The sequence below is a fragment of the Eriocheir sinensis genome, chromosome 20 (genome assembly GCF_024679095.1).
Source record: "Eriocheir sinensis breed Jianghai 21 chromosome 20, ASM2467909v1, whole genome shotgun sequence".
NCBI lineage: Eukaryota > Metazoa > Arthropoda > Malacostraca > Decapoda > Varunidae > Eriocheir > Eriocheir sinensis.
Genome location: NC_066528.1, coordinates 20,696,330 through 20,708,018, shown reverse-complemented (window position 1 = coordinate 20,708,018; position 11,689 = coordinate 20,696,330). Strand labels below are relative to the sequence as shown.

General features: G+C 42.6%; 1 protein-coding gene across 4 annotated transcripts; it reads left to right on the top strand.

The window, feature by feature from the left end:
• The first annotated feature begins 7,201 nt into the window (after window positions 1-7,201).
• Window positions 7,202-11,655, top strand: LOC127001363 (ABC transporter F family member 4-like). 4 transcript variants are annotated; one of them, XM_050865866.1, is made up of 2 exons: window positions 7,202-7,242; window positions 9,515-11,655. In XM_050865866.1, the coding sequence occupies exon 2, from the start codon at window positions 9,545-9,547 to the stop codon at window positions 10,337-10,339; it is 795 nt and encodes a 264-aa protein (XP_050721823.1). In that variant the 5' UTR covers window positions 7,202-7,242; window positions 9,515-9,544; the 3' UTR covers window positions 10,340-11,655. The 4 variants fall into 4 exon arrangements, with proteins under 4 accessions (XP_050721823.1, XP_050721822.1, XP_050721826.1 ...); XM_050865865.1 differs by lacking the exon at window positions 7,202-7,242 and adding an exon at window positions 7,265-7,412; XM_050865869.1 differs by lacking the exon at window positions 7,202-7,242 and adding an exon at window positions 7,419-7,583.
• Window positions 11,656-11,689: the final 34 nt, after the last annotated feature.

Here is an 11,689-nt window from a genome sequence, read left to right as displayed (position 1 = left end):
CAGTGGGTTGAAGAAAAACAAATGAAAGAAACAATGAAAAAAATTACAATGCAGATAATAATACTGTTTTACCTATATATGACGCCTGGCAGCTGTCACACGTGTATTTGTAAGTCACAGAAGACTAGTTGTAAAGGTGTTATATCCTTGGTGTGGAAGAGTGATTGTATGGTTTGTTCATTTTAAATATAACCGAGAGTAATTTGTGGGTAACAGGACCGGATGAGCTTGAGGAGTTTGTTCGTTAACTGCAGGCTTTGAGCGCCTCGATCTGTACTCTATTGGAAAGTAAACATTGTGGCGTGGAACTGTGTTGAAGAATATCCTTTGGCATCAATAGACTATTTAGTGTTTTGCCAATAATAAATCGTACAGGGTAACCGTTGCTACATAACATCACCTTGAGGCGTGATAGTTCATGGTGGAGTGTAAAATAGGTCGAGCAAATGTGATAAATGCGTGTTGCTAGTGTGATTAGGTTTCTTTTATAAGTTAATGGAATAAAGGACTTGAATCTTGTGCACAGGCCTGTGAAGGTTGGTTTGCGGGTGGTGAAGCCATCCGTAGCTACACTTTTTTATATGAACATCTAAAAAGGATAAGCTATTGTCTTTTTCTAGCTCAGCGGTGAATTCCATGTCAGGGCGCTTGGAATTTAGCTATTCAAGGAACAGAGGAATGTGGTCAGGGGATTTAAGGGTGAGAAAGGTGTCGTCTACGTATCTACGATAAAATGTAGGCTTAACCCCTTGACTGCGGATTTCCTACAAGAAGACATCACCAAGCTACAGAGATGGAGCAAAAAGTGTCTGCTACAACTTAATGAAGAAAAATGTAGTAAAGTCATGCACCTTGGGAGGGGAAATCCAGCATACCAGCAATACCACATGGGAAACACTCCACTGTCCACCACAGAGGCAGAGAAAGACCTGGGACTCGATGTTACCAGGCTACCAGTGAAGGGATATCCAGCATACCAATACCACATGGGAAACACTCCACTGTCCACCACAGAGGCAGAGAAAGACCTGGGAGTGTATGTTACCAGGCTACCAGTGAAGGCCAAATCTATGCCATTCGCAGCGTACGGGTTAAATTCAGACGGGTAATCTTTTAACCAGTTACGTTCGTGAAAGCACAGGAAAATGTTACTGAGGGTCGTACCTAGCGGGATACCCATAGCCACTCCGTCAGGAAAATACTGTCTTTTAACGCTATCTCGAGTAGTTTTCGAAAGGAAGTTATATCGTACCCCATTACAAGGTCTGAATCTTTGAAAAGTTCATTAATGCAAATATCTATTGTTTCATCTAACTCCTTTGTTGTTTTATTTGCAACAATAAAATATCAATCAATCAATCAATAACGGAATGTTCGTGAATAAAGACTCTGGGTCGTATAAAAAGACATTTTACCGCCCAAGAACACCTATTTGACAAGGCTTTCGCAGGAGTTGTGGGCATTTCCAGTAGTTTTATGGTAGGTTGACCCTTCTTCTGTACCCTGAGCCTAAAAACACTCATTAAAGCCTGATTGATATCCCCCTTTGACATTTAGAAACAGCTGATGTGAGAAGGGAAAGTGTCTTGAAATACCAGACTACGTCGAAACTAGCCATGACGTAACTTTCTCTTTAACGATGTTAGCTCTTTAACAAATGAAAGTATCTTTGGAGGAATACGAGTTCGTTGTAATCGGTGCTAGGATTGGAACAAGATACTTCGCAATATTATAATTAAATGTTCCTATGGCATATAAAATTGGTCTGAGGGCAACCATCCTTGTGGACTTTTGATATCCCATACATTATGCTGGTTTGGAACCGTTGGGCCGTAGTCTAGAGTATATTGATATCCTCTTTTGGTAGATTTCGCAACAGCCCGTGTGATATGTCTTCTAATTTTAAAAGTTCATGAAATATATTATTAGTAACATGCGTGTATTTATTGCGATCCGATAGAATGTTACCCATTTTAGTGACAATCATCTGTTGAGTAAAACTACGCCATAACCTTTACCTTTATTGGTGAGGGCTTTCAAAGCAAAGTACTCGTCCTTAGTAAGGTTGTGAACGGTCGTGTTCCGATTTCTTCCATAAAAGACTCAAACGCAGTTTTTGTTACTTTTGAAGTATTCAAAATTTCCTTCATCTTTTTTATTCAGTCTTATGTGGCTAATGTTTTAGTTTCTCAAAATAAAGGAAATGATTAACGAGTTTAGGCCGCGCGCAAATGGCCTTCAGAATCACGCTTATTTAGATGAAGTCAACACTTGCTCATGGTAAAGTTAATACAACTGTTCCAGGTAATGTTTGAAGATTCACAAACCAGCTAAATTAAGACCTGCAACAGTCCATTACCTGGCTATTAAATGTGGTGCAGCACTTCAATGGTGGAAATACAAACCTTACCTTTTAAGACCTGCATCAGTCCATTACCTGGCTATTAAATGTGGTGCAGCACTTCAATGGTGGTGTAATGGTCCGAATGTGAGTGAACGAGAATGTGAGTAAGTCAGTGAGTAACAGAGTGAGTAAGTGTAAGCGAGTGCGTGAATGAACGAATGCAAGTCAGTGAGTGACAGAGTGAGTAAGTGTGAGCGAGTGGGAGCGTGGATGAGTGAAAGAGCGAATGAGTGAAAGAGTGAATGGGTGGCTAAGGAATGTAAGTGTGTAAAAGGTTATGAGAAGATAACACGGCGAGCGAATGAGTAAATATCATGAACGAGTTACTGAAATCCCTCATCTCAAAGCCTCGAACCCCCCCCCAGAAACCAATAACTAGTTAGTTAGGCAGGTAGGGTTTGATTGTAATGCCGAGAGGGAGTCACGTGAAGAAGGGGGAGGAGCTTAGCGAGGAGCAAAGGCGAGAAGGCGAGGGCAAGGAGACCCACGGGTCAGTGAGGAGACAAGCACCGCTGCAGCAAGAGACAAGCTTTGGAGACGAACACCCCTACAGCAAGGAACGGCAGCGATAAATCACAGAGAAGCGGGCTGGTCAGATAGGTGTCTATCTCTCCACTCAGCCCCCCGAAGAACCACCCACGGCCTGCTGTGTGAGGCGGGCTAGTCAGGAGACGAGCAGCAGGAGGCAAGAAAGGCAGCGAGTTTGAGTTGGAGTGGTGTCCATATCTCCACTCAGCCCCCCCCGAAGAACCACCCACGGCCTGCTGTGTGAGACTGACTACAGGATGGGAACTTGTATGGCGGGGTAACCTGCCCCTCGACTGCCCGTGGCCGTGCTACCACTTCCTTGGTGGCCGATATACCGCCGCTCCCTACATCACGACGAGCGCCCGCCTCTCCACCCCACCCGAGCTGCTCCCTCTCCACATCAAGCGGCGCGGCGCCCGCTTGTCCATCACCAGGACCGCCCCTTTCCCATCGTGGACGTCCCCTGCCGACGCCACGCCAGCTCCCGCTTCTCCTCCAGCAACCAGAGTTAAGCATTATGTATTCTCCAAATCTCCCTTGTGCCGGTAGCTAGTTAGAGTAGAGGCATACAGCCTGCATGTCAGTCATTCATTTTTTTTTTAGTACTCCGCTAACCTTTGAAACTAAATACATATTTATATACAACCTTACTGTTATCATTTGGACCCTGTTTTGCTGCGCATTTGAGATTACTGAACCCTTGCACACATCCCCCCCCCCCCCCCCAACCCCATAGTACATTATCACCATCCAGTTTCTTAAGGGGAGAGTAGATCGGGGATCGGTATCGTAAATAATGCAATGAATCGCTCTGATTTTATATTGACCCCTCTCCCCCCCCCCCTCCAACTACAACTACAACGAAAATTTAAAAGCGAATCTCCGTCGTTATTATTGGCCCCATCGTTATTATTGGCCCCACAACCTTCATTTTTCTGTGACTTAGAGACGTTATAATATGAAATGTTTCTTCGTCGTTAGATTTTATTTTTTCTTTTTTTTTTTTTTTTTTTTTTTTTTTTTTTGTTAAACCAGATATATCAAAAAAACAGCGACGATGATTTGAATCGCCTTTTAGTCTGTTTCATTGAAAAGCAAAAAAAAACTGCCCAAAGGTTAACGTTAGGGGAATAAACTTATGTTTTGAGATATGGGCTGATAAAGTTTATTGATGGTTAAAACACACTAAGGCTTTTTTCAGGTTTACTATGAGTTTTTATCATCTTCAATCTGCCGTCTCACAAGTGGTTCACACGGAAATCCTCCCACCTTCCTTAATCACACAAGTAACGCCCTTCTGGTCACAAACCTCGGAACGAGTGTTCACTTGTCCTGAGGCCTTACCATCCGGGACCAGCGCTCGGGAATGTAGACGATGACCACGCTACCACATCCCATCACGACCATAGTGGTCGTCAAAAAAGGGATGTAGCGACACCCCCCCCCCCCCCCCGCTACAGTGGAAATTCACACCTTACCTTTAAAGACCTTCTGCATCAGTCCACTAACTGGCTTTTAAGGAAGTGCAGCGCTTCAAGATTCTCTTCGTTTATATCTTCGCATTTTTTTCACCTTTCGGGTCTCCCTTTGTATCTTACTGGCTCCCATTCCCTTTCCGTCCCCAACATTCCCTTACAAATAAAAGATAAACACCCCTCTATCTATCACAAATAAAGGATAAACACCCCTCTATCTATCACAGAGGCAGAGAAAGGCATGGGAGTGTTACATTACCAGGGTACCAGTGAAGGCCAAATATGTGCCAACCACAGCGGATGGGTTAATGTGCTGCAGCGCAGAGGCAAATTCTTCACACTCAACCCTTGCTATTGTTAAGTAACCAAGTACTTGTTCCCGATACTATTTAAACATACACAAGCCAGTACGTGGTGAACATACTAACCTTCAGCTTCGAGATCCCCACAAGCAGACAGACATTTAATTGTAGGTATTTTTTATAGTGGCACCAGTTATGTTATTTAAGATTCATTAAGCGAAAATAGAAAATGTTAATCTAAAGCAGCAACAGGTAGATATATCATACAGTAAAACACAATGATAAAATAGAATAAAGAGAAGTAAAATATCAATACCTATTGAATTAAGTGGGTATAGACATCTGCGTATATTTTGCAAGGCTTTGGGAGAGGTCATAATTGGTATAAGGCTTTGGGAGGTTGTTGAGTTTCCGTCAAATACAAATATATTCCCCAGTACGTAATGCTTAAATATTTTTCCCAGTACGGTATGTATAACACTTAAATATATTCCCTGGTATGTATGTATAACACTTAAATATATATACATATATATTTTTTTTTAACGTCTCGGCCTATTGCGCCGGTAGGCTTCTACCCAGTGGGGCCTGATGGTCGGCCCAAGGCTTCTTCCCTGTGGGGCCTGATGGTCAGCCCAGCCCGTTCTGGCGCAGGCGAGTGTTTATAGTGGCGCCATCTTGCATTGGCTCATGCTGCCCCCCGGAACTTGTTCTTGATTCGCTTGGACGCCTTCCTCTAGAGTCCGGGTTGATGGGTGGTCTTCAGGACCTTAACTGTATAACTCCTAAATAAATTCCCCAGTGCGTAACGTGGAAGCTTACAGTGCATTGGAAAACAGATACGTGGAATTTTGGTCTTTTAATTGCTAGTTTTAAGGAATGGTGGATTTTTAGGCTATTTTAAAGTTAACTAGCTAAATAAATCCCATAAATCTACTAGTTTCTCCAATATGGCGTAACGTGGAAGCTTACAGTGCAGTGGAAGGCATAGGTAAGGAGAATTTTGGTGTTTTAATCGTTAGTTTCAAGGAATGGTGGATTTTTAGGCTATTTTAAAGTTAACTAGCTAAATAAATCCCATAAATCTACTAGTTTCTCCAATATGGCGTAACGTGGAAGCTTACAGTGCAGTGGAAGGCATAGGTAAGGAGAATTTTGGTCATTTAATTGCTAGTTTTAAGGAATGGTGGATTTTTAGGCTATTTTAAAGTTAACTAGCTTAATAAATCCCATAAATCTACTAGTTTCTGCAATATGGCGTTATGTGGAAGCTTACAGTGCATTGGAAAACATAGATACGTGGAATTTTGGTGTTTTAATTACTAGCTTTAAGGAATGGTGGATTTTTAGGCTATTTTAAAGTTAACTAGCTAAATAAATCCCATAAATCTACTAGTTTCTCCAATATGGCGTAACGTGGAAGCTTACAGTGCAGTGGAAAACATAGATACGTGGAATTTTGGTCTTTTAATTACTAGCTTTAAGGAATGGTGGATTTTTAGGCTGTTTGAAAGTTAACTAGCTAAATAAATCCCATAAATCTACTAGTTTCTCCAATATGGCGTAACGTGGAAGCTTACAGTGCAGTGGAAGGCATAGATGAGGAGAATTTTGGTGTTTTAATTGCTAGTTTTAAGGAATGGTGGATTTTTAGGCTATTTTAAAGTTAACTAGCTTAATAAATCCCATAAATCTACTAGTTTCTCCAATATGGCGTAACGTGGAAGCTTACAGTGCATTGGAAAACATAGATACGTGGAATTTTGGTCTTTAATTATGACTTCCACGTGAATAAAAAGACAGATAACGGAATAAATCAAATATATTAACTATTTTCTTTAATATGAGGAGACTTGGAGGCTTAAAATGCAGTAAGAATCATATAGATGTGGAATTTCATATTTTCAACCTGGGAATTTTGGGTATATTATGACTTCCACGTGAATAAAAAGACAGATAACGGAATAAATCATATAAATTTTCTAGTTTCTTTAATATGAGGGGACTTGGAGGCTTAAAATGCAATAAGAATCATATTGACGTGGAATTTCATATTTTCATCCTCGGAATTTTGGGTTTTGGGTGACTTCCACGTGAATAAAAAGACAGATAATGGAATAAATCAAATAAATTGTTTAGTTTCATTAATATGAGGAGACTTGGAGGCTTAAAATGCAGTAAGAATCATATAGATGTGGAATTTCATATTTTCAACCTGGGAATTTTGGGTTTTGGGTGACTTCCACGTGAATAAAAAGACAGATAACGGAATAAATCAAATATATCAACTATTTTCTTTAAGATGAGGGGACTTTGAGGCTTAAAATGCACATAAAACAAATATGCACGGCCACACATACCACTGAAGTCATGATCTATCCACGTATTCAACTCAGTGTAAGGTTAAAATAAATCATTAACTTAAAATAAAGATTGTATAAGGCAAAAAACATATATCTATTACCATATAAAAAATAAAAACAATTCAAATACTCATAGGCTCGTAGACCTTCCCAGCGCCCGCCATTCCTTGGTAATAGACTTCCTTTACTGACCAATAACTCATGTTGACCCCAAGCCCTTGACCCCGCGACCTGACCAGAAGGAGTGAGGGGCTTTTGTGGGTCCGTAAGAGGCTGTTATAACCCTGTGCAGCCCCGTGGGTCTACAGGAGAAGCCCAAGTGATGCCCCGCTGGTCTTCGGTATAATTTCTTAATTTACTGACCAATAACTCATGTTGACCCCAAGCCCTTGACCCTGTGACCTGACCAGAGGGAGTGAGGGGCATTTGTGGGTCCGTAAGAGGCTGTTATAACCCTGTGCAGCCCCGTGGGTCTACAGGAGAAGCCCAAGAGATGCCCCGCTGGCCCTTGGTATAATTTCTTGGGCCTGTCATACATGGGCGGGTCTCTGCAGTCATGGCGTACTGATTGGTATATGTAATGGTGCAGGGAAGGTTCAGAAATACCCAGCGTAGTAGTTATAAGTTGGTTTCCTTAGCTAGATGGCCTGAGAAGTTAATATAGGAGCAACCCATTTTAGATGTTAACCACAAAGATCTTGGGGTCAGGATTGATTCTTCTTTCAAGGTCCATCTTCATGTGAGAGAGATTGCAGGTAAAACTAGTGGCATAAGTTATAGTATTCTTAAGGGAACTAGTTGCAGAACTCCAGATTTTATGAGCGGTTTTTATTTTGCATAGTTGGCCAATCCTCGACTAAGCTTCTGTGGTGTGGTTTACTGAATAATTGGGTGATGTTAAACTATTAAAAGTCTCATGCAACTGAGTCTCTACTCGATCAAAGGCAGACTGATCAGAGCTGGTCTTATGGTGTTTAAAATTTTAAAAGGACTTTCTCTTTATCTTGAATATTTGCTGACGAGAAATCGCAATAGGGACACTAGAGGTCACTCCTATAAGCTTTTTGTCCCCCGTTGTAACACTGATGTGAGAGCCCGCAAGTACTTAACATTTGGAACAGCTTGCCGCCCCAGCAGTTGCGGCGCCAAAATGAACGCTCAAATAATCAATCAACAGCTTGCCGGATTCTGTTGTTTCTGTCATCTCGATGAATTCCTTCAAGCACCAGCCGGGCAAGCACCTTGGTCAGATCTTATACGAGTTTGATTAATTTACTGCCTGGTTTGGTTGTTCTTTTGGTGTTTTGTTTGGATTGTCGTTATTGACTGGGTATTGAAAATTAGTATAGTTTTCCGTGCCATCTCATGATGTTATATTAGCCAACCATCTGACCATCTTCATGAAAATCATCAGATGCAGTTTTGGTTGGAGACATCGCACAGTTTTATGGATGGGGCGTGTCCCCATCCAGGTAAGATAGGAAAAGATTTAACTTACGTATAAATTATTTGAAGTACCATCTCTCTCTCTCTCTCCTTAACCCGGTAGCAGCGACGGGCCAAATTTGTGGCTTTACCGTGTAGCAGCGATGGGCCAAATTTGTGCCACGATTTACACCCCCCAAAATAGATGATACATAATCTGATCACAAATGCTTTGATATATATTATGAAATGGATTGTGTGAGGGGTGATTTTTTTTCATTTTTCTCGCTTGGGGGGACCATTAAGAAACATGATCCCTGCTGCTACCGGGTTAATCCTTCCTCTATATTTTTTTAAGTCTTTCCTCTTGCCCTGCCTCCTCTTTGTACTTTCCTTCCCTGCCTTGCCAAAGTCATTCCTCTTTGCCATACCTCCCTGCCTCCTATTCTTCCTATTTCCTTCCCTTCCTCTGCCTTTCCATAATCTCCTTTCTGCCATATTTCCTGGCCTCCCATTCTTACTATATTTTCCCTACCATTGCCTCTCCTTTCTGCCATACTTCTCTACCTCCCATTCTGATTATTTCCTTCCCTTCCCAGCCTTTCCAGTTTCCTTTTTGCCATATTTCCCTGTCTTCCTATCTTATTCTACTCCTCCCTGCCTCCCCTTTCCTCCCATTTCCTGTAGTTTACCCTTCACAAAATCCCCAACTGCATAATGTCCAGCTCACTCTAAGACTCTAATCTAAGGCTCTCCTCCTCCTCTATTCTTCTATACTTCCCTCTCTTAACTTCCCTTCCATCTCCTGTTTCTCCTTCTATTCTTCCCTTCCTCTACCTCCCTTTCCTCCTTCTCCTTCACTTTATCTTCCCAAGCATCCAATCCATGACCAGCTTACTCTAAATCTATTCTATTCTAACTCTATTCTTCAATACTTCCATCCCTTCCATTTCTTAGTTTACTTTCCCAAAATCCCAAATCCATGACCAGCTCACTCTAAGACTCCTCCATTTTTAGTGCTGCTAAGAGGCCTGACAGACACCCACGATGGACACCTTCCGCCTCAAATCCGGCGACACTGAATTCAACACACGGGTGGACGCTCTCTTCTCCTCCCTCCAATCAGCTGCCAAAGACCTCGAACCACAGCTGAAACGGGAGCACGAGGAGGAGGAAGAGGAAGAGGAGGAGGAGGGGGAGGATGGGAGGAAGAGGCCTTGCTTTAGTAGGCCAAGAGGGCGCCCTCCGCAGTGGCGAGGCAGAGGCGGGGGACGGAGGGGGGCAAGAGGGGGAGGTCCGAGGAATAGCACCCCAGACTTCGTAAAAAATCCCCATAACTGGAAGCGTTACGACATGCGCGACACCCCAGTGCTGAGTGATGCTGAGAATAAGCGAGAGGGTCTTAGGCTCCTCTCTGACCTCAGCGCACGACCCGACAAGACCCAGACTGAGGAGACAACAGAGAAAATGGAGCTTGACGAGGATGACCGCCCGAAAGTGATTTTCAAAAAGCCTGCCATTCCTCCTCTGCCCAAGAAGGACTCGAAACCACCGAAGGAGAAAGAGGAGGAGGAGGAGAAAGAGGAGGAGGAAGAGGAAGAAGAGGAGGAGGAGGAAGAGGTTCACTACCCAGTCTTAAGCTCAAGGAAGTTCCACAAGCCGGAATATGTGGTTGGAAAAGCCAAACCGAAGCCAAAACCGAAGGAGAAGATCGGGAAGGTTACCAAGAAGAAGGAGGAGAAGAAGGAGGAAGAGGAGGAGGAGGAAGATGAGGAGGAGGAGGCTGGAGGGAAGAAGAAGGAGGTGAAGTTGAGCTATCTGATGTTTGAGGAGGAAGACTGATACAGATAGTCACTGAGGAGGAGGAAGAGGACGGAAGAAGAGGAGGAGGAGGAAGTTAAGTGGAGTTATTTGATGTTTGAGAAAGAAGACTGATACACCTTAAGTCACATAGAAGGAAGAGGAGGAGGAGGAGGAGGAGGAGGAAGTTAAGTGGAGTTATTTGATGTTTGAGAAAGAAGACTGATACACCTTAAGTCACATAGAAGGAAGAGGAGGAGGAGGAGGAGGAGGAGGAAGTGGAAGTTAAGCAGAATTATTTGACATTTGAGAAGGAAGACTTACACATCTATAAGAGGAGGAGAAGGAGAAGAAGAAGTAGGAGAAGGATTGATATATATAAGGACATCAAGAGGCTGCAGGAGTCGATATTACCCCTATAGAAGTGTGTTAATGTTAAGTTAGCCACACACGCACGATTCAGAAAGTTCCCGTACGGTCCCCCCTGTGAAAGCTGAACTGATGAATGACGTCACAGCTGCCCCACTCACTGTTTTAGGAGGCAAGGTTCATAATAGAGTAAAGAGAACAGTTACTAATGAGTGTGTGTGTGAGTCAGTTATCCAGTTACCCTATGATGCCCCCCTGTGAAAGCTGAACTAATGAATGATGTCACGGCTGCCCCACTCATTGTTTTAGGAGGCAAGGTTCATAACAGAGTAAAGAGAACAGTTACTAATGAGTGCGTACATGTGTGTGTGAGTCAGTTATCCTGTTACCCTATGATGCCCCCCTGTGAAAGCTGAACTAATGAATGATGTCACGGCTGCCTCACTCATTGTTTTAGGAGGCAAGGTTCATAATAGAGTAAAAAAGAAGAGTTATCAATGAGTGTGTGTGTGAGTCAGTTATCCTGTTACCCTATGATGCCCCCCTGCAAAAGTTGAACTAATGAATGATGTCACGGCTGCCTCACTCATTGTTTTAGGAGGCAAGGTTCATAATAGAGTAAAAAAGAAGAGTTATTAATGAGTGTGTCTGTGAGTGAGTGAGTTAGTTTATAGGCAAGGTTCATAACAGAGTAAAAAAGAAGAGTTATTAATGAGTGTGACTGTGAGTGAGTGAGTTAGTTTATAGGCAAGGTTCATAATAGAGTAAATAAGAAGAGTTATTAATGAGTGCGTGTGTGAGTGAGTGAGATTATAGTTCTTGTTATGTATAGACTCAAGAATTTGGTTTGTGGGTTTTCGTATGGAAGATAGAGTGTGTGTGTGTGTGTGTGTGTGTGTGTGTGTGTGTGTGTGCGCGTGTGTGTGTCATCCCATCCTGTACTAATAATATGCAGAGGTATGTAATAAATGCTACGTACCTTACCTGGACTTCTGTATTTTTTTAACGATCCTAAATTATTTA

Excerpts from the sequence above, each read along its gene's own strand:
- LOC127001363 (XM_050865866.1), top strand. The coding sequence starts at position 9,545 with ATGGACACCTTCCGCCTCAAATCCGGCGACACTGAATTCAACACACGG.